Source organism: Saccopteryx leptura, chromosome 2 (genome assembly GCF_036850995.1).
Source record: "Saccopteryx leptura isolate mSacLep1 chromosome 2, mSacLep1_pri_phased_curated, whole genome shotgun sequence".
Classification (NCBI taxonomy): domain Eukaryota; kingdom Metazoa; phylum Chordata; class Mammalia; order Chiroptera; family Emballonuridae; genus Saccopteryx; species Saccopteryx leptura.
Window position 1 is genome coordinate 23,943,095 of NC_089504.1, and position 23,456 is coordinate 23,966,550.

Consider the following 23,456-nt stretch of genomic DNA (forward strand, 5'->3'; position numbering starts at 1 on the left):
ACTCTGTTTCTCCATTGGCTAACTACCCATTAGCTTGAATTAAAGCAGGTATAGTGTAAACTGCTATTTTATCTTCCCTGTTTATTTACTTTTCAGGAGAATTTGGGTTCATGTTCATATCATTCATGTTGGTCTTAAAGATGTATTGTGTGGAGTTCTACTGAGAAGTCTAGTGTATCAGAATTCTGAGTTCCAGAGTAATTTGTAAAGGAATCATAAAATGTAAAAAGATAGGTTATCATGCAGAAAGTTGCTAAGCAGCACTATAGTAATTCTACTGCCTATTAAATTGGTTTCTAAGGGAAAAAAAATCAGAAAGCACAAAAATATCAATCAGGTCTGAAATAACTCAAAGCCATGAGAGCATCTTGTGAACTCTCATAAACTATGGTTTACAAGATTTAATAGATTGTGGCAATAAAATTAATGAATGACAAATTTGCAATATGTGGCTTCAAAAGTAAACGCAGAAGAAAATAACACTTTGCAAAAGGTATAAAATCTCAGTCCACAATGTTAATTAGAAAGTTATTTCAGCCAGAGTGCTTATTTTATATGTAAGATAAAAGAAAAAAATAGAATAACTGAAGAGGGGCAGAAAGTCCTAGAAAGAAGAAGAAATAAGTATTAAAGCAAAGGAGAAGATACCAATAAAAGTTTCAAAGAGAAAGAAAAATTCATAAAGCACAAAAAGTATTTGTTTTTCAGAAAAAAATTTAGGAACAAAATCAGCAGATTAAATTCATGACAAGTACAAATAAAGGAAAAAGCTCTCTAGAAGAACCACAATGTCAGGAAAGAAAAGTAAAATGACAGTAAGAATAACGCTTTGTGGACTTGTCATTTCATTCCTTAGAAAACCCCTATCAATAAGCTAAACTGCAACTCTTGTCGATTACAGACAAATATAAATGTATGCATTAAACGCAAGAAAAGAAATTCAATAAAAAAACCCCGCATTCATCTTTAGGTGGGGAGACAATGAATGGTTTTTCCTTCTTTTCAGTTTACTGAGCTTGACATAAATGTCTGACATGAAGCTACACTACTCTCCTAAGGGACAGGAATTAAACTCTATTAAAAACAGAGCTCTGTATCACATTTCATATTAAAATTTAATACCGCAGAGTTTTACTCTGCGGCCAACTAATTCAGGAACTGAACAGGTGACATTCTTCCCTGTACAATATGTAATACAAACTTTTCCCATAAGGAAGAGAAGTGATCTCTGATTATCTAACATGTTCCCTTCAATAGTTCAGCCTACGATCTGAGTTCTACACTCTTTGTTCTTCCCGAGAAACAAACAATATGCTACTCATGTCTACAACATTCTTTGCTAGCTGGGTCTCCTCGGCCTCTGGCATGGGCTCCCACAGAGTCTGAGAAGCAGCGGCAGTGTTTTATGGGGACCCCTTGAACCTCCCGCAGAGTTTGAGAGGCAGCAGCAGTGTTTTATGGGGACCCCTGCGGCCTCAGACACTCACAGCGCCATCGGCCCGCTCGCACATGCGCTCCAGAATGCGGTGAATGCTGGTGAAGCTGGGTCTGTCTGCGGGCAGCTTGCTCCAACACAGGCGCATCAGATTGTACAGCTCCAGGGGGCAGTTCTCCGGGCAGGAGAGGATGTTACCGTCGCGCACGTAGTAGATGACCTCCTCGTGGGCCATGCCGTAGTAAGGCTGCAGGCCGTAGGAGAAGATCTCCCAGAGGACCACCCCATAGGCCCACACGTCCGACTCGGTGGTGTAGCGGTTGAAGAAGATGGACTCAGGCGGCATCCAGCGGATGGGGATGGCATCATTCTCGTTCGCCTTGTAGTAGTCCGCCGAGTAGATGTTCCTCGACAGGCCAAAATCAGCGATTTTCACCACCATGTTCTCCCCCACCAGGCAGTTTCTGGTGGCTAAATCCCGGTGGACAAACTTGCGCTCGGAGAGGTAAGCCATGCCCGCTGCGACCTGCCTGGCTATGCAGAGCTGCTCGGCACAGGAGAGGGGCGGGGGGCCCGGGCTGGAGACCTGGGCTCTCATGGACAAGTCACTGTGACTGAGGCCGCACACGGTGTGAGGGGACATGCTGCGCAGGAACTCGTTGAGGTCGCCATAGGCCATGTATTCGAAGAGCAGGCACATGGGTTTTCCCACAGCACACACGCCTGGAACCACATAACATCTTTTGTTAGGTTGGGTTTCTAACGGGCACACTGGAAAATGCACTCTAAAAGCGAATGGCCAGCCCTGGCCGGTTGGCTCAGCGGAGGAGCGTCGGCCTGGCGTGTGGGGGACCCGGGTTCGAATCCCGGCCAGGGCACATAGGAGAAGCCCATTTGCTTCTCCACCCCCCCCCCCACCTTTCCTCTCTGTCTCTCTCTTCCCCTCCCTCAGTCAAGGCTCCATTGGAGCAAAGATGGCCCGGGCGCTGGGGATGGCTCCTTGGCCTCTGCCCCAGGCACTAGAGTGGCTCTGGTCGTGGCAGAGCAACGCCCTGGAGGGGCAGAGCATCGCCCCCTGGTGGGCAGAGCATCGCCCCTGGTGGGCGTGCCGGGTGGATCCCGGTCGGGCGCATGCGGGAGTCTGTCTGTCTCTCCCCATTTCCAGCTTCAGAAAAATACAAAAAAAAAAAAAAAAAAAAGAAAAGAAAAAAAAAGCGAATGGCCAGATTGGAAAATATGGGGCCCTTTTTTTAAACACTTAAAAAAATGTGTTATTAATTTTTTAGAGAGAGGAAAAGAGAGAGAAACATCAATTTGTTGTTCTATTTATTTATGCATTCATTGGTTGATTCTTGTATGTGCCCTGACAAGGGATTGAACCCACAATCTTGGCATGTTGGGGCGACACTCTAACCAACTGAGCTACTGGGCCAGGGCTGGAGCCCTAGCTATTTGCTGACAGCATCATAGTCAAATACTGACCCTATCTCTTTGTTTAAACAGCTATTTACCTTTTAAGATGCAGCATATCTACCACTCCTCCTGTCTTAACTCTTGTCCCTTCCAGTATCAGATTTTCCTTACATCATCCTTGAACACAGTACTTACTATCCTATGACATAATCATTCATTTATTTGAAGCCCCCTGCTACATTTTAGCATTTTGAAAGTGGAGAGTCTTTTTTTTTTTTTAACTTCTGCAAACCAACCACATATCTGGCAGAGCAAGTACTCAGTGTTTGATGAATGAATTTATGAATGTATGCTTGCTTTAAGTATGTAACATAATTTTTCTGCATTTCTGCTACTTCTCTGAAGAAGGATAATAAGGAAGAGGTCGTATGAATTTGGAAAGAATAACAAAAATAATCTAAGATCTTAGATGAAGTTTTCATGTTGCTGCAGCAAAACTTTTTTTTTTGTATTTTTCCGAAGCTGGAAATGGAAGAGACAGTCAGACAGACTCCCGCATGCGCCCGACCGGGATCCACCCAGCACGCCCACCAGGGGCGACGCTCTGCCCACCAGGGGGCGATGCTCTGCCCCTCCGGGGCATCGCTCTGTCGCGACCAGAGCCACTCTAGCACCTGGGGCAGGGGCCAAGGAGCCATCCCCAGTGCCCGGGCCATCTCTGCTCCAATGGAGCCTCGCCGCCGGAGGGGAAGAGAGAGACAGAGAGGAAGGAGAGGGGGAGGGGTCGAGAAGCAGATGGGCGCTTCTCCTGTGTGCCCTGGCCGGGAATCAAACCCGGGACCTCTGCACGCCAGGCAGACGCTCTACCACTGAGCCAACCGGCCAGGGCCGCAAAACATTTTGAAACTTAGGTTTTACAATGTTCATTCTGGAAAGCAAAATGTCTTACTTAGTGACTCTCCTTAATATAGAGAGTCTTATTTAGTGTCAAGAGGACATTTGCAAATCCTAAAACCTTGCTACATTTGAGAAGTAAACTGGGCAACTTGGAATATAAGATCATTTAGGCACAATTTTACATCACATTACAATCATTATATTACATTACAATCTATAAAAATAGATGATTAAATCTGGTTCTTTTTCAGACACTAATTAGAAGTCTGTTCAAAAATGAAGAAATAAAGAATACTATTACCTTGGCATATTTATTTCAGAGTTAGCTTTTAATTCCAAGATCTTTAGCAAACAGTATATTTATATGTACTAGAGAGAAAATTAAAGAAGTGACAACATAGTACTGAGGGAAATTAAAAAAACAACAACAGTTTTTTGAACTGAGGTGATGTAGTGAAATGTTCCACTCCTTGATACAGAATATTTCCTAGGGAAAGGGACAGAGACATTTCTCTGACTAAAGAGTAAAGAAAAATCATAAATGAAGTATGAAGGGGTGGGGACAGAAAGCCTCTCTTTTCTGATACAATAAAGTTCTTCACTTATATGTTCATACCTAAGAGTTTCACAATGTTAGGATTGTCAAATTCTGCCATGAGGGCCGCCTCCCTCTGAAAGTCAGCTTGCATGTCTGCTGACGCTTCTTCTTTGAGCATCTTCACCGCCACCATTGTGAACGGCTCATAGGGGAGCAAGCCCGGAGCCCTAAGAGATACATTTAGTTAGAAAGAAATAAAATATTAGAGATATTATGCAGGGACTTGGCCACTTGGCTCAGTGGTAGAGTGTTGGCCCAGCATGTAGAAGTTCCAGGTTTGAATCCTGGTCAGGGTACGCAGGATAAGTGACCATCTGCTTCTCCACTCCTCCCCCTCCTTCTTCTCTCTCTCTCTCTCTCTTCCCCTCCCACATCCACGGCTCAGATGGTTCAAGCAAGTTGGCCCCAGGCACTGAGGATGGCTCCATGGCTTCACCTCAGGCGCTAAAATAGCTCATTTGCAGAGCAATGGACCATTGACCCCAGATGGGCAGAGCATTGCCTTGTAGGGGGCTTGCCAGGTAGATCCCAGTCAGGGCACATGCAGGAGTCTGTCTCTCTGCCTTCCTGCCTATCACTTAATAAAAAAGAAGAAGAAAGGAATATTATGCACAGGCATATTATATCTATCCATATTCTTATACATCCCCCCATTTACAAAGTCTTTCCCAGAGCCCCAGAGTCAAAAGAAAGATCCCAGTAGTAGATCGTACTAAAAATTTCTTGACTTCAATTAATAAAAATCACTGGGGCTATTTTCAACATAGGTTAACTTTGAGAAGTGCACTGTTTATAAATTATAGGAATTTGAAAGTGCTCAGACGCAATGAGATTAACGTTACCATCCTAGTCCCTTAATCTCTGGCCAGAATCTAAATTCCTGGAAGGCAGGGACCATGATTTATTCATCTTTATATCCCCAAAGCACCTAAAATGATACCTTGCATATTTTTGGTTTTTAATAAGCATTTATATGAGATTTTAAAAATCATGTAAGCTTTATACTAGGACCACCTTGAGTGGACATAAAGTTATGTTCTGCCCAAGAGCATGAGGCCAAAGTGATAACTGGTGTCCCCATTCTCTGGCCCAGTGGTTCTGTGGGGCTGCACCCATGCAATGAGGGTGTTTTATTCTAGTTCACACAAAGGGCTGGCATTGGGCCTAATACAAAGTTATTTCTTGAGCTCATTGTTTTCTGAAATTTTGGCATTATTTTTTCCATTTCTGTTTTGCTATTCTATGAACATCTATTTAGTATCTCCACACATCTATGCCCTGAGTTCTTAAGTCAAAGAACTAGTTCAAAGTAAACTTTAAATGAAGTGGAGAATATAGCAATAGAAAATGGAAGAGAAGTAAATTTGAGAATTATTTACTAAGAGTAATGAAATTGTAATTAAAAATATATGTCAAAATTCTTTTCTAAAAAGTAAAGATGATTAAACTTTGCTGATCGCTTGTACTTTGAACACAAAACAAATGAAGATTCTCCCTATTTACACAACCCTCTTTTCCAGCAAAGAGGGAAACAATTTAGATTCAAAGTATAGTACTCAATGCAAGTAAGGTTAATGACATGAAGAATGAACTCATTTGATAATAACTATTATCCATACTGTATAGACATCAAGGTAATGATTTGGTAACTTTTCAGACACAACATATTTCAGTGGAGAGATTTTTTGCATGGGTAACTTTACCTTGCTTGAAAGACCCTTCCAAATGCTCCTTCTCCGATATCCCTCACATATTCAATATTATTCCTTGGATACTCCAGGCTGAGCAATTTGGGATTCAGAAGGAGTGGCATCCTCTGGTACATGGGGTTGGGATGAAGTCTGTCTAGCAGGAGCTCAGAAGGAAGAGTAGTGAGGGTTACTGCTGCTGATTCTCTGCAGGTTAAGACAGGTAAGGTCACTAATGAGCTCAGGATCAGGTGAGATCTTTGTACTCAGACTTAGGTTTTAAAGAGATGCAGCATTTAGTAGGGAACAAAAGAAATTATGTTAAGACAGACAAAGATCATTCAGTTTCAGAGCAATGAAGTCTTTTGTTTGGTCTGGTGTCAAAAGTCACATTTTCTCAGGAACTCTGTCCCTATTTAATGTAGCAGGGGCAATGGAGATGAGAGGGGAGATGGAGAACAGGAATAGCCCTGTTCTTCCAAATTATTGGTTAGCTTCTATCTGCTGTGAAAAATTAACCTGAGGACATATGACCCTATGCAAAGAGTTATTGATATTTGTAAAGATCATGGTGGGGGTGCTTAATATTCAAGCAATGTAATGATGTCATACAGAGACTGGAAGTTATGCATTCTGCCTCCCATCCCCCATTCCAACATTAAATATGTAGGTTTTTAAAACATTACTACGTGTGGTTAGCTTATACTGGAATCTCACCTTTTCTTATTTTTCCATTGTTTTCGTCTTCGGCAGCAATAAAGAGTAGTTATGGTCAGAAGTGCAAATACTGCAAAGCTGGACATGATGGAGATTATGACAGTCATGGAGTATGTAGGCGAGACAGAGAAGGAGGAAGTGGAGGAGGAAGGCAGATTTGGAATGTCCACGCTCGGCTTTGAGGACGTCATTGGTGGGAATGCTGAAAGTAAACAATAATTCTTTTCATTCGACCTTAAACATTTAAGGTGCGATTTTTGTAGTCAAGCAATCAGGAAACTAAATTTAATTTTAAAAATATGTTTTCACATGTCAGATTCTCCCTGGTTATACATCCATGAAGTTCAATTGTAAGAATCCAGTGAGGCCCAGTTGTAAGTCAGTCTAGTTAATAAAATCATGGAATTTTAAAGATGAGGCTTAGAGAGAAAAAAAACTTTTTTTCACAACAAATGCAGATCCCAAGCCAGTGCTCTTCATGCTGCAGCATATCGATTATGATCTGACAACAGTTGTGGACATTAAGCTATTCAATAAAATAGTTTTATAAAATTATACTTGAAGTCAGGATGTCTAAAGCTGAGCTTTTATACTGTTGATTTACAAACAGAATAAAATTATTGTTGGAAGAAGATGAAAATGAAATATTGAGACACAAATGAGCAGAATTTGGCTCACCTAAAAATTGACTCCTATCAAACACCCACTAAAAAGGTCATGCGACATTAAAACAAGGTAAAATCCGCATGACTGCTGGAAACCAAAAGATGCCATATTCATGTCACTCTGTAGAGTGCAAAGTCCATTATGTATCCATAAAACAACTGTATTAATTATATTTAAAATCCTTTTAATTGATTGAGTAAGACAAAAAACATGGGTACCGAGAATTTTAATAAAAGAATCATCAAGAATATTTTAATAGTCAGCCTGCCATGTGGAAGTCCCGGGTTTGATTCCTGGTCAGGGCACAGAGGAGAAGTGACCATCTGCTTCTCCACCCTACCCCTTTCCCTTCTCTCTCTATCTCTCTCTTCTCCTCCCACAGCCATGGCTCAGTTGGAGCAAGCTGGCCCTGGGCACTGAGGATGGCTCCATGGCCTAGCCTCAGGTGCTAAAAATAGCTTGGTTGCCGAGCAACAGAGCAATGGCCCCAGATGGGCAGAGCATTGCCTAGTAGGGGGCTTGCCAGGTGGATCCTGGTTGGGGCACGTGTGGGAGTCTGTCACTCTGCCTTCCCACTTCTCACTTAAGGAAAAAAATGAAAGAAATATTTGTGGAACAGTGACAGCCATGAGCTTTTGTCAGGCCACCAAGATAAACAATAAAATTCAAAAGCAGAAATTATGCAGATCTATTATTTGACCAAAATGCAATTAACATAGATTAAATAAAATCCAATAGGAGAGTTAAAAAAAGAAAATAAATTAAGTATCTTTTCTGTCAAAGAGTAAAAAGTAGCCAGTTACAGATTAGAAAATAACTTTCTAGTAGTTTGCTTGGAATTTGGCCAAAACTGTGCTGAATGATAAACTCAGAGCATTATTTCTTTCCATTAAATTAAAAATAAATAAATAAAAGAACTAAATATTTACTGAGGACATTGGAAACAAAAATGATGACTAGCAAAGGAAAATAAGTGATAAAGTACAGCCATGTACAAGCAGAAATTAATAAGTTAGAATACACATAACACAAATGATAGAATTAAAAAATAAGTCGATAGTTGGCACTCTAAATATCAAGTAGCCTAATCAGTGGAATTTTAATTTTTAAAACATAGGAAAGGCACAAACATACAAATTAGGAGTGATAAAGGAATATGACGATAGTCTCAAAAGGTCAATAAAAATAAAATAATATATAATTATGCAATTATATTTTAAAGATGTTAAGGAAAAGTATTAAGTTTGAAGAATTAGAAAATCTGAACATAGCTATGACTAGGAAATTTAAAACTCACTTTAGAATTAGGGATACATTATTTCAGTCTTGGAAGAGATAAAATTTTCATATTTCATAATATGTCACCAAAAGAGAAAAATCTGTCAAATTATCTTAGATAGTTATAATACTAATATTACAACCTAACAACATTAACACCAAAGAAAAGCACATTCATAGATTATTAAACATAAATTTAAAAGATCCTAAATGAAATCTTAGCAATGTACTGCAATATAGTAAGAGAATAATGATTTAGTATAAGGAAATAGATTAATATAAAACATTACAAAATAAAAAAGAAATTTTATTACAGTAAGTGCCTAAAGCCACTTGAAATAAAAATGTAAAAGAGGAGATTACAAGGGGTGCCCATGTAGGACTTCTTGGCCTAGGAGTGGACACAGTGATTATGTCCTGAGTACCCATAGTTAAGCAAAAGTATATCTGAAAGTTTTATTGTTGAGCTGGGGAGTGTCTATATAGGTAAGGGTACAGATACAAGGTTGAGGTCATAAACAGCCTTATATACCAAGTTAAATAATTTGGATTTTTCCCTGTAGTAAATGGAGAGAATCAATGGAAGGTTTGGAACACTAGAGTGGCATGATCAGCTCTTTGCTTTAGAAAGATGACCCAGCTGCAGCCTGACTTCCATGGTATTAATATTCTCATCATGGCTTATTTCAAACTACCAGTATGAAGTCCTAAACGTAGAGTTGGAAAAAGATGTCCGGTTAAACATCATTATTTAGATTCTACCATACAGATAATAAGCATAAAGAAGAAATGTATAACTTATAGAAAAAAGTAACAAGATGCAGGCAACTCATTTCTAAAACTAGAAGCTAGAAAAGAGTGCAATCACATTTCTAGAATACTGAGAGAAAAGAAAAGTCACTCAAGAATTATGTATCTAGCTAATACAGCTTTCAACTATCCAGGTAAAAGAAAGCTCTTCTGAAGATATGTAAGGATTCAGAGACTGTCACCCAAATCCATCTGAGGAAATGCATAAAGTATGTGCATTTCCAGAAAATTCAGGAATTCAAGAATAGTGAAATGCCTACTAAGCAAATAGTATAAAGAGTACAAAGGCACTAAATGCTTAAGAAGACATTTCTTTTCAGCAAATAAAGTTATAAAATGAAAACTCCTAAAATTCTAGTGCATGTGTTCAAGCTCGAAGGAAATAATGCAGAAGATAAACAAATGATTTTTACAAACACTTTCCAGCATCCTTCGAAGTGAACTGGCAATATCCTTTAGAGTTTACTCAGGAATCAAGAACCTCTTCAAGAAATATTTGAGGACTTTACACACTCCCATATAATATGAGACACCAACTAATATAGCTACCTTCTTTGCTTAACTGTTGACCTACCTCATGAGTTTAAGCCAATTTCTTTAATAATAATTGCATTTAACTCAGGGATCAAGCTTTTAGACATTCCCCATCACATGTTCAGATGAAATGATCATTTGGAGTTCACTTTCTTACATGTACAAAAGAGTTCATAAAACTTCTTTGATCAGTAATATTAAATTTTACATTAAATGTTGTTATATAGATATGTTTTTCAATTTTTAAATTGAATGTATTGGGGCGATATTAGTTATATAGGTTTCATGTGTAAAATTCTATAATATATCACCTGTATATTGCATTGGTTTTTACCACCCAAAGTCAAATCTCCTTTCGTTACTATGATACATATTTCACCCCCTCTACCTCTTAGGAACTCCCTCAACCCCCTTTTTCTCTGGTAACCATTATTCAGTTATCTGTGTGTATGAGTTTTTGTTTGTCTTGTTTGTTCACTTGTAAAACTGTATTTGTTTAAGGATAGAAAATGAATTATAATCAGTGTAGCATGCAGAAGTATGCATTCTTTTTGCATGTCTTATTCCTGTCTAATCTAGGATTAAAGGTCAGCATCTTCCACACAGTAAACCCTCAGTGAACTGCTTGAATGGATGAATGAGTAAACAATGGAAGGATAATATAGACCACAGTCAACAATTAATAGTCTAATCAAAGCAAACTTTGACTGCTTATATGACAAAGAATGGAAACATTTCTTTTTCATTCCTTCAATTTGGGAATAACAATTTGACAGGTTTTCAGAATAATAGGTGTTTGTTTAGTTAGTTGATTGGTTGGTTTTCCATTACTGCTCTTGTTTACAAACTCTCAGACATCCATTTGTGATTAGTAGCATTCTTTCTTTTAACACTTTTAAGTCTTAGTCCATTAAGTAAGCTGATAAAATCAACTCGGACACTTAGCCAAGTGATTAGGTTTGGAATATGTATCACAGACAGTGAATATGATTTAAGCCTTAGAATACTCAAATCAGAGGAAGAAACTGACATGAAAAATTTCTCATACCATTGTGAAGATATCTATATTCTTGTAGGTTAAAGTACTGTTTCATACAAGTTTATTTGTAGGACATCCCTTTTCAAGTAAACTTCTTGAATTTTTTCCCAGAAATTTGGAGACAGTCATTTTTAAATCATTTGATTTGTCTCTGGAAACTTTTTATTGGAAATTAGCTGTCTTAAAAACAAACAAACACACCTATTTTCTAAAAGAAGGATCTGTAGTCACAAATGAAAATTGTGAATTGGCTCGATGAAGAAAAAGATACTTGTTGTCACTCTAAATAGTGATACAAAAACCATGAATACAAAGTCAAAAGGTGACATTTTCAATTTGGCTTATTTTATAGCCGTATAAGGGATCAAGCTGTTAAGGGATATAGCCATACAAGGGGTCTCTTTGAGGTGACCATAGGGTGCTGTCCATAGCCTAATTAGAGGCTCTAAGCTGAGATCTCCAATCATGTTCCTTCATGTTCTACCCTGGGTGACCAGAGGCCAGCCTTTAAGAGATGCTGTACGTTCTGTTCTGGATATTATCAAGTATGAGTGTAAATACGCATGCACGAATCCATTTACATACACATAGGATTTCAAGGGCACAAATAAAATTACTTACTTGTTAGGTTTTCTTTTATAAAATCTGAGGGGGAAAGGATAAAAATTTGTTTTGAGTGAGCATCCAGATATCTCATACATTCTGTGAGAGACTGCTAAGAACAGCAAGTTCCCTTTCAGCTCTTTAATATGCAACTGGAAAACATTCTTCGCATTCAAACGTGAAAGGATCACGTCTTTGAAATTAAACCAGCTGTTAGAGGTCCTCACAGAGTTCATTAAAGCAACATGCAGGGTTTCAGCTCTGTTTTGTGAGGTCAGCATTTTCAAACATGTGGCTTATTCTTGCATGCTTCAAAATCTGCTTCATTGGCTAAGAAAGAGGACTTGGTTCCTTCATTCCATTCCTCCAACAAAGCAGGAGAAGTTTCTTAGCCATATCTTTGCACATTCCAGAAAACATCACAAGCTCTCATAAGACCCCTCATGAAATAAGGTAAGCTCTCAAGCAGCAGTTACAAGTGCTCTTCCATTTCTTTTAAAACAAATGAAGTAAGTCCTTATGCTAACCTGTGCATTTGGGATAGCAGTAGGATTCAGTTATTAGGGAATCTCAAAAAAAAAAAAAAAAAAAATTCAAAATGCCTAGAAATATTAGGATATTTAAGTGCACACCTTAGTTTCTTCAAAACCAGTCAATTTCTTTCAACCCAAAGTCTTGAGAGGACTATGTTACCTAAATATGGCAGCCTGGTGCAGGCCAGGGGGCCCCAGTGCATGCTGGGAAGCCTGCTGCATTCCAGCACGTTGAGCAGATGCGTCCCAGCGCCGGGGAGGCCTCTGTGTGTCTTCTCTTCCAGTGCCAGCCATTCCTTCGCACAGAAGAGCTCCTTGACTGCCAGGCAGTATTCTCTAAAATATTTTATGAAGAACAAAACTTGATGAGTCATGGCATGTCACAGCCAAATCTGTGGCAGCGCCTACATTCTGTATTTTCAAAAGATCATCATAGCACAGTGGTTCTTGCAAAAGGGTTTTGAAAGGACTGTTTTATGGTAACTAGTGGGAGACTTTAATGAAATGGATTATCCAGTGAGGAAAACTGGTACCTGGTTTTGTTTTTAGAACATAATTAGTGTTGTTTTCTAAAACTAAGATGACACGTAATGTATGAAAATAAGAACTTCTGAATTCAAAAGGTATTAGGTTAGGAATCTGTCTTCTTTCAACTTTACATGAAAATAACTACAAAGGTACAGAAGCAAGGTACATGGAGATTTAAAACATACTAAAAGTCATGAATCATTGTCAGTCAATTTCCAGCCTGGGAGATTTTCCTGTAATCGCAGGGCTGATGGGCAGGGCCTGGGTAACACAGTCCTCAACTCTGCATGTTTGTCTTCCAAAACAAGACAGGCCCACCTTCCTGGCAAATTCTAGGAGGGCACGGGGGTCCTTCCCCAGCCCTAGCTTTGGAGGAGCTGAGTCCTGGCCCGTTGCTGTGAGCGCTTCCCTACTTCTCTCCCCCACACCCAGTATGAGACAAGACTGTCAGCACTTAAATTAGAATGTTGGGTGGAGTGTATTTTAAAATATATAGTACAATATAAAATAACATTCTGAATGCTCATCATGATCTCATATTTGTTGGCAAATAATGCTGAAACACTTGAAATATAGTTTTATTTTCCCTTCTCTACTGTGGCTTACTAATGAGGTCCATGCTAGTTTAGGATTTTTTTTTTTATTTCATAGAAATCAGGGATATTTATGAATATGATAATGTGAACAGTAACAAGGGCAATAGAATATTATACCTTTTATGACATTTTCTAGAAGCTCAGAGCCCTTGTATTATAAGATATCATCAATGATTTACACCGTGGGAATTTTATCCAATTAATTACCTTTAATTTTGGACAAAAGCCAGTTTTTGCCTTTATTAATGCCCATGGCAATTCTTCTTTTGAGAATTCTTCCTGTTTGCAGTCAAATACATTTTCCCACTTACTTATCTTTAATTTTACCTGCAGATGGGGATAGGAGCAGGTACCGCACCGGGGTTGCATTCTCGGAAGACGTGGTTACACAGCAAGGCCTCCGCAGCCGGCCGGCAGAGTGGACTCACTGCCTTCAGTTCGTTCGAGGCAGTGTGGATAAGCAGTTCGTGGGCCTCCTCAGGGTCTGCGTAGGAGTTGTTGAAGAAAACCAGGGCATTGTTTGCCAGGACAGCATTACACAGCTCCCCTCTGTACTGGGCGCAGTAGCCTCTGTTGTCTTTCTGTGGTTTACTGAAAGAAGCAATGAACAACATTTCCCATCACATGCTATTTCATTCAGCCTGCTTTTTTTCTTTTCAGTTTCCACATCTGCATCACAGCAATAGGAGAAAATTGCACTAGCCAATTGGTTGAAATGCTCCATAAGAATAGTGTCTTTGTTTCCACCTGCAATAATAGCACCTTCGCTACTTCAGAAGGCTATTATGAGGATCAAATGTGATAACAGATATAGAAAGCTTTAGAAATTATGGGTATCTTTATTATTTACATTATAATAGAATTCAACCTGACATGCTTCTTACTAATAAACTGACATATACAAACAAATACATCAACAAACAAAAAAACATATTCATCATGATGATTAACAAATAATTGAACATAATAAACACATTGATCCAAAGCTTTACAAACAGGTTATTTATGTGTTAGGATAGTTAGGTACCTGGATTTTGTAGCACATACATCTTTGTGACCCTTTTCATACTCAGATTCTCCCACTCATACATCTTCCCAGCATTCCATTAAAGACTAAAAAAAAAAGCCACATAAGTGGGGAGAAAGCATAGGATGTGGCTCTCAGGGAAGTTAACTGGCATCTTTAGCTTTGCTACTTTCTCATTACATGTCTTGGGGAAAGTCATATGGTCACTCAGAGCCCTAATGTCCTCATCTGTAGAGTGATGTAGGTAATCATTCTGAACTCAGATTATTGTGCGTTAATTTGTAATATATGTGAAGAAAAACTAAACTCTATAAAGCTAGCACAAAAGTAAGATTAAAAGATTATCTTCTATGACAACTGAAGAGAATGACAGGGTGGATAGAAAATGCTGCTGGTACTCCCTTCATGTATCCACTGCCTTCTTAATGGGATGCTGGGAATTATAATAATAATTTCTAGACTCACCTGACACATATTTATTGAGCACTTATGTGATGTCACTGTGATGATTTCAATATATTCTTATGCCTTTCATCAGATCTTTATCTTTAATAACAACATATAACTTGAGTTTATCTCCTTTAATTTGTATAACTGTTGGAAGTTAGCATTTTATTATCTTTATATAAAGGTTCTTAAGATAAAATTAAACAAATTGGAACTTGTGGCAAAATTTTAAATTGTTAAGAAAACCTAATTGAATTAGGAAAGTTGCTACTTTAATGAAAAACCACAATTGGCTAGTTTTTAAAGCAAATCTATTAAATGAGATACAACTCCTTCAGGTAAAACAATGAACTTCTAAGAAACAATATGCTTTTTAAAATAATGTTTTGTAATGTAGAATTTTCCTCTCATTCATACTTGTCTTTTTCTAGTTAGCCAACATAAAACTGACTGTATTATTTGTAGTTTGTTGGGTTTTTTTTTAAACAAAAGACTTGAATAAGAAAACACAAAACTCCTATAAAACTAGGGTGAGGTCAGGTTGGGAAAACAGAGAAATAGCTAGGACCCTACTTCTTAGGGAAGGAGGTCAGGTTGGGAAAACACCAGAGAAATAGCTAGGACCCTACTTCTTAGGGAAGGAATTGGTCTAAGCAAACACTAGGAAGGTTTGAGAGAAGCACAGGTGCTGTGTTTAAGAAACAGACTAATAATACCTAGTAACCAGAAATAGCTCAAACTGGTTTACCAGTAGTCTCACATATTAATATCTCAGTAAAAAAGGAGGTTGGGTAAGCACAGGTGTGACTTTTCACTTCACAGAAAAATACTGTATCATGTAAAAGTTAAATATCTCCCCTAGTGACTCTGAGCTGAGAAGGGTTCATCCAGGTTCTGCTGCCACATGTTAACTACTGAATGTCTCTGTTCTTTATTTTTCTGTAATTTTTCAATTAAAAGTGTTCATAATTTTTCCCTTGATTACACAAACAACATTTTTTTTAGAGAACAGTGGAAACTAAGAAAAAAAAAGAAAATAAAAATAAATGAAAATAGCCGCAGAGATAAGGGTTATTAATACTGAATTAATAATCTCTCACTTTGGATTTCTGCTGCTTCCCCTAATAAGCACTGATTTTTTTTATAGCTTCAGTTGACTTAATAATATTGAGTTTTTATTTATTTTTGAGCATTAGCTACACAATACAAAAATAAATAAAAATAAAAAAATAACAGCCTAGGTTTTAAATAGAAATAAGATCTTTGTTGCAATTTTGGTTTTTCTTTCTGTCAGCCTGAAAATAACTAGCTTGTGAAAACCCTTTGCATCTAGGAAAAACCATAAAATATGGTACAAAGTCTATGGTTCTTATTAATTTTCTGGTTCTTATAAATACATCTCTGTGGTATTTCTGGGAGCATTAAAGACTTTGAGTTGGTTGCATATCTATACTAGGATTAGTTCCACAAGATAGGAAATAATATACAGGACCAGATATATATATATATTATATATATATATATAATATATATATATAATATATATATAAATAATATATATATAAATAATATACAAACATATATACATATGTGTGTGTGTATATAAAATAATTGGAGAGAGATAGTAAAACTGACCATAGTTTCAGATAGTTGGAACAACTTCCTTTTCCTTTTCCTCTCTTCTTTTGAAAGCTTATAAACCTTAAATTTTGTGCAGTTAACAAATTTTAGAGGCAAAACACAAAGGTAAATTGGGCTATTTTGTTCCTCAACCTCCTAACCCTATCACTTAAAATTTAAAGGGAGCTCATAGTAAAAATTGGGGGACAAGATAACTGCAAAGACTTTCCGTTGGTGTCCCCTGTTGTCCTTTGCAAGCGAGGAGACCCCTCCCCATCCCAGCAGGCAGTTCTTAGGAAGCCGAGGGAGCAACCCCAGAAGCAGCTGGTCCTGTTGTTCCCTGGAACAGTGGGGTAGAGGTCAGAGGGATCTGTTCACAGAATGCTAGCTATTTTGGAATGACCTGCCGGACCATCTCCAAAAATGCTAGCTAATGTTGCACATGGGACCAGTCCCTCGCATGCCTCCTGACAAACTAAACCTGGCTGATCTTTATTTTCTGTAAAGTTTCTCTTTGTAGAAACAACAGCAGATATTTGATCCCAGGTCCCCCTTTTAATTTCTTTACAACAGAAAACTTTCCTTGGTCAAACGGATTATTTAAAGGAGTCACACTACACCTTTTACTCTTACCTCCTTGGCTTTAACATGTATGAGTCATATTTTTAAAAGTGGTTGTGCAGTTTCTATGAGGGAGCCCTCCACTCCTTTTGAACATGTAATGCTTGGTCCATGCAGATGACCAGCTGTGTTTGTTTGAGATAAGGCTACCCCACTACTCCAGTGGAAATTCCACACCTCCTTCCGCCCTCCTTAGGGTTGGCCCACCTGCGTCTCTTCTCTGATAAGGAAAAATCTTCCTTCCTTACATATCAACTGTCTGGTCACCCATTGTACTTTCCCAACAAGCATGCTGACCAGGGTTCTACACCACTTCCAATCTCCAAAGCAAACTGGAGTTCTTTATTCTTTCCTGCCTAGTATCTTTGTATATGATTCATTCTCTCAGGCAGGGTCAACCAATACAACCTACAGGGCACATGCAGCCTGCTGTCTGTTTTTATACCATCTTTGAGCTAAGATTGATGTTTACATTTCTAAATGGTTGAAAAAAGTCAGGAGTAAAAATGATAAAAAAATTCCAATGCCAGTGTCCATAAGTAAAGTTTTATGGAGCAGAGCCATGTCCAATCATTTATGAATTGTCGATGCTGTTTTTGCCCTGAGACAGCCAAGCTGAGCAGTAGCAACAGAGACCGTATGGTCCACAGAGCCAAATATATTTCATATCCGGCCCTTTGCAGAAAATGTTTGCCAACCCGTGCTCTAGGACATAGATCAAATATCATTTTCCTGAAACGTAAAACCCAATGTCCTAAGTAGAAGGACATAGCCTCCTCTGAGAAATACTTCTTATGTTTCTTCTGACTAAAATTACTGCCTATTGCTTGTGTAAAACAGAATGATATTAATATAAATTTAAAGTTTTTTCAAAATTTTAAAATTTATTATATATTAGCCAAATATATGCACTTCTTATGTTTTATATATTTGTACATATATTGGTTATAATTACTATATATAAGTATATTAATAGTATTGTATATATTATACATAGTATATAATTACTTTATTAATATATTTATGTATTCTGCATTTTAGTATGATATAAATATTTTCTTATGACATTATGTTTTCAAAACATACCCTTCAAATCACATCAATTTATCTTATTGGTAGATATTGAAATTACTCATATATTTTACTAATATATAAAAAGTTGTTTTAAATTTTCTTGTTCATATACTTATTATTTCCTTAACATAAATTACTGAAAGTGGATCTATCCAGTTAATAGATACAACTGTTTTAAGTTTCTCAATAAAAATTGCCAAATGCTCTCTAGAAAGGTTATTGCAATTTTCTTTCTACCAACAGAGTTTGAGAGTGCTATATTATCACAAGTTAAAAATGGTATGGGATTTTATTTAATTAGCATTTATTTGACTACTCATGAGTTTAAAGTTTTTTATTTGTATTTATGTGCATGTGAATGATCTATTGCTGTTCTTGAGTCTTTGGAATTTGTGTATGCTTCCATTATTAATTATGTTGTCTTGTGATTAATATCTCTGTGTGTGTATGTTGTGTTTCTCCTAGTAAAATGTATATTTCTTGGGGGCAGGGAATGTGTATACATTGTTTTGTTTCTCTGCTTTCTTATATAGTGCCAGGAATAGACTGAGTGGTTTAAATATGCTTAGAGAGAACAGGTGTGCTGAACGATGTGTGGAGGAAAGATGGCATCTCTTCTGTTGGTGGCCTGCATTTTTGTTTAACTTTCTCCATGTTTAAGTTGTATGTCACTTCTTCAGCCACTCTTTTTCACTGTAGAATCCATAAAAGTCAGGACTCCATCTCTTAGAACTGTGATAAATGAATACATCAAAGCTATATGAATTGGGACAAGAGAAAGAAATAACCAAATTTTCTTATGCAATGTATTCTTTCATTCCATGGACTTAGAAGCAGTGGTTGGGGGTTTAGGTCCTGTAGAGTGACTATGCTGTCTGGGTTAGTATAGTTGTTACTAATCTAAGTTCTGGCATCTGTCTACCTGAGATCAGATTGAGGCTTTGTAGTTTGCTGTATAGTCCTGGAAATTCCTGGGGCATCAGCTTCCACATAAAATAATATGTTCTTATAATAATAGTTCTTGTGCCCCGGCCAAATGGCTCAGTGGTAGAGCATCAGCCCGCGTGTGTATGTCCTGGGTTCAATTTCTGGTCAGGGTACACAGGAGAGGTGCCCATCTGCTCCTCTATCCCTTCCCCTCTCACTTCTCTCTCTATAGTTCTTTCTTCTCCTCCCCTCCTGGAGCCAGGGCTCCATTGGAGAGAGTTGGCCCTGGGTGGAACCTGGTTGGGGCCCATGCTGGAGTCTGTTTTTGCCTTCTCTCCTCTCACTGAATTAAAAAAAAGTTGTTCTTGCCCCATAAAGTTGCTAAAATGTAGGTATAAGAAGCAGTGATCAGCCTGACCTGCGGTGGTGCAGTGGGTAAAGCATCAACCTGGAATGCTGAGGTTGCTGGTTTGAAACCCTGGGCTTGCCTGATCAAGGCACATATAGGAGTTGATGCTTTCTGCTCCTCCCCCCATCTCTCTCTCTCTCACTCTCTCTCTCTCTCCCCTCTCTCTAAAATGAATAAAATATTTTTTCAAAAAAATAATTTAAAAGAAAAGAAAAGCAGTGATCATAAATGTACCACAAAACTTAGCTGTTATCATTATTACTATTTTTAATTATTCTCAATCTCAGTTTCATCATTTGTAAAATTAGATAAAAGTAGTTACCACACTTCATAGAGTTTTTATGAACATCAATTTTACTGCAAACAAAACACTGTAAATTGCCGGATGTTATATTTCAAGGTGATACTTTCTCATCTACAGGATAAAGCAATGAGGGAGAGCTTGGGAGTCAGTTCTAGGTTCCTTCTCCAAGCCTATAATTTACTAGCTGTGTAAGTCACTGCAACTCTCCAGTTCAGAAATAACAACAACAAAAAACCCCACCTCATTTAGTTTCTTTTCTGTACAATAGGGATAATAACAATACCTATTTCATAGGGATTTCCTGAGGATAACTTTAAATAATGCATGTAAAGCCCTAAAAACAGTGCTTGATACATCATAATTATTCAATAGATGTTGCCTATCTTCATTTTCATCATCGTCTTTTAAGAGTATTAAAAGGATTTGAAATTAGAAAGTTTCTGAAAGATTACCGTGCTCAGCAAATAGACAATGGAGGGCATGTCAAACAAAAATTAAAACACAACAAAACAAAACATTTATGTAATAACAATATCTTACCTCCATTCTTTTACCAGGAAAGGAAGTTCCCACAGGTAATCAAGGTAAAGGGAAAAAGAAGCCAAAGTTAGTATATTTTCATTTTATGGTTTGTAAGAGATAGCTTTCATACCTCTAATCTCTGAGTTTCTGAAAAGTTCTCTGCTTCCTCTAGGAGGGCAGATACCACATTAACCGGCAGATTTGGACAAGGAGATTAAGAAAATATTGAGTATCTCCAGGAACTGAACTCTTTTCAAGTCAAAGCAACCATGGGCGCCATCAGCCCAGGCAGTGCCGTAGCTCGGAATATCTCTCCATTAGCCACCCAGGGAATGTGAGGGCGATCTGGCTGCAACATCTGTCACCCCCTTGATCGCCAGGGTTGATTCGGCTGATCTGGCTGGCTAGGCGGATGTCCCCTTCCTGCCTCACAGCTCCATGTGCATCCCTCCCGAAGCTGTGCGCTCGGTAGAAGAGGATGACCTTCCCCGACAGAGGAGAGGACCGTTCTTTGGTCAAGGGTATTTGAGTAGCTGCGCTCTCCTGCTAGAACCTCCAAACAAGTCTCAAGCCACCCAGGGACCTTGCATCAAGAAAGCAAGATGTGTTGGTTAAGGAAGAAGAGACGAGAGGAAAAGGGTGGAGAAGAGAGGAGACAGCTAGCTGTGATTCCCACAGACCCACTAACTTCACAGGCATGAAGCCTCACAGGGTCCTGAGCTTAGAAGGACCACCTGCTTAGTTTAATACACTGCTGTCACGGGACCCCACATTTTTATTTTGCACCGGGCTCCATAAATACCCACATAATGGGCACTGAAACAACTGCCCCTCACCTTAGGTGGGTTATTGGGGCTCCCAGCAGAAATGGCCCCAATTTAAACTCTGCAGAGGCAGGAAGACCCTTGCAAGGGTGTAATTGACCAGCATTTCTGAAAGATTCTGTCTCTTTTTGTATAGGAAATTTAAAACTTCACACGCTTCACCAACCACTTTGTAATCTATGTCCTCTTGTCCCCAGCTTACATTATAAAACGTAAGAAGTAACACGTATGCTTTGGTTATATCCAATCTGCCTTAATAGACTTTCTCCTAATGTCGAGGTCTGACTCCTTTCTAAGGTTCCAGGTCCATTTGGTTGTTTTTCTTTTGTCGTTTTTTAAGAATTCTAAAGCGAATTCCTCTGAGAAGTCTATGTTCTTGGAAAACCCTGTAAACTAGTAGTTTGTCTTTCTAATCATTCCTTTTGGCATTTGTGAGGGTTAGTGACTGTGAGGTTTGTGGAACCCTGAGTATGTGAATCTTCTGCCTTTATGGACATTTTATTAAATGAGCCTGACGACGAGGCTCAGAAGCCAGCCTACATGAGGCACCACCATGACCCAAGCCTCATGACAATTCCACCCCTGTACAGATAGGACAGATGGAAGGAAACATCAGGCAATTCTGCCAGAGAAAATAATACGTGGGTTAGAGAAGTTAAAGGCAGATTCTAAGAGCAGCTGAGCAGGGAAACCTGTTGAAACACGAGGAAGCCCAGGCTAGATATGTGAAAGAGGCCTTCATTTATGAGGGGAAGAGGAGGTTTCGATACCACAGATATACGCCAATGCCAAAGAGAATCCAGGCATAGTACTTGGGAGGATAGAATAAACTTAGATATGCTTCTATTTCAAAGAAAATTGAGGAAAGAAAAATGAAATTCACTTAAGGGTGCTTGATTATCTCAAGAATATTAAGAGAGTGAGAGGATGCCCTCAGATACTGGGCGTCCATGTAGAAATTTCTAGAAATGTCTCTAAGCACATTTTCTTTGGGAGGAGGGAAGGGGTCAGGGAAGCGGTCCAAGAACCTTGCAATCATAAACAAGTGCCTTTATCTCAAACCAAGATATTTTAACATTCCAAAAATTTTCAACAGTCATCAATATTTGTAGTACTTTTTAAATTATCTGGAAAACTCAGTAAAAGTTTGGCTCTCATGAACAACATGCAGCGATTCTAATAAACAAAGGCTGCCTGATTATAAAAAGAATGCTTAGCTCTCGTGCCTGACTGCAGGAACAGCTGGTAGCAATTTAGTGTGGCTACTGGCTGTTACTCATGTATTCTTTCCCTTTTATTAAAAACAAAAACAAAACACCTTTAATCAATATGAAACCAGATAGCTAGCCAGGTGGGTACTGGGAATATCAGGGGAACATTTTGTAGAGTATATGACGGCCTAACCACTCTGCTGTACACCTGAAACTAATACAAAATAATATTGAATGTCAACTGTAATTGAAAAATAAAAAAAGAAAACTTATAAAGCCACTGTGAAATGCTCGGGAATGTTGATTGACTGTTTAGTTGATAAGAACTCTCTAACTATCATGGCTGAGAGCTGTGTCCCTGATACATTATCACTTGTCTCACAGTTGAGAAGATTAGGGACACCTTGGGAGGATGACTCTCAGATTCTCAGACGTGAGAGAGCGTGACACATGGGAGTGCATTCAATCAACTATATTGATTATGAAATGTAATTCAAAGTTCTGTTTATTTTCTGTCCTGTGTGAAATATCAACTCTTTTAAAATATAGAAAATAAAACTACAGTAGTCCACCTTTATCCACAGTTTTGCTTTCTGCACTTTTAGTCACCTGCGGTCAACCACAGTCTGAAAACATTAAGTGGGAAATTGCAGATATAAACAGTTCATGAGTTTTTCATTGTGTGCGGGTCTAAAATCTCGCGACATTCTGCTCCATTTTGCCAGGATGTGAATCATCCCTTTCTTCAGCGTCTTCACGCTGTAGACGCCCCCTGCCTGTTAGTCATGGAGTAGCCACCTTGCTTGTCAGATCCAGGGTTGCGATGTCGCAGTGCTTGTGTTCAAGTCACCCATATTTTACTTAATAATGACCCCAAAGCGCAAGAATAGTGATGCTGACAATTCGGATATGCCAAAAAGAGGCTGAAAAGTGCTTCCTTTCAATGAAAAGCTGAGGAATCTCACATCCTATCATCTCAAGAAGAGTGAGTACAGTACAGTAAGATATTTTGAAAGCAAGTAATTACATTCATATAATTTTTATTACAGCATATAGTTATACTTATTCTATTTTATTATTAGTTATTGCTAATCTACTGTGGCTAACTTATAAATTAAACTTTAGCTTAGGTAGG

At 38.4% G+C, this 23,456-nt stretch overlaps 1 protein-coding gene across 7 annotated transcripts in view; it reads right to left on the bottom strand.

The window, feature by feature from the left end:
- Positions 1 to 935: 935 nt before the first annotated feature.
- Positions 936 to 23,456, bottom strand: part of MUSK (muscle associated receptor tyrosine kinase) — a 92,442-nt gene continuing 69,921 nt past the window's right edge. For 3 of the 7 annotated variants that reach the window (XM_066365620.1, XM_066365622.1, XM_066365621.1), the window contains 8 exons: positions 20,305 to 20,311; positions 13,663 to 13,926; positions 12,372 to 12,547; positions 11,697 to 11,720; positions 6,749 to 6,950; positions 6,047 to 6,238; positions 4,362 to 4,510; positions 936 to 2,158 (listed from right to left, as the gene is read on the bottom strand). In XM_066365620.1, coding sequence (XP_066221717.1) covers positions 1,476 to 2,158; positions 4,362 to 4,510; positions 6,047 to 6,238; positions 6,749 to 6,950; positions 11,697 to 11,720; positions 12,372 to 12,547; positions 13,663 to 13,926; positions 20,305 to 20,311 — 1,697 coding nt within the window. In that variant the 3' untranslated portion in view covers positions 936 to 1,475. The remainder of the gene's footprint in view (positions 2,159 to 4,361; positions 4,511 to 6,046; positions 6,239 to 6,748; positions 6,951 to 11,696; positions 11,721 to 12,371; positions 12,548 to 13,662; positions 13,927 to 20,304; positions 20,312 to 23,456) is intronic. The other 4 variants (XM_066365623.1, XM_066365624.1, XM_066365625.1 and 1 more) reach the window with 2 other exon arrangements.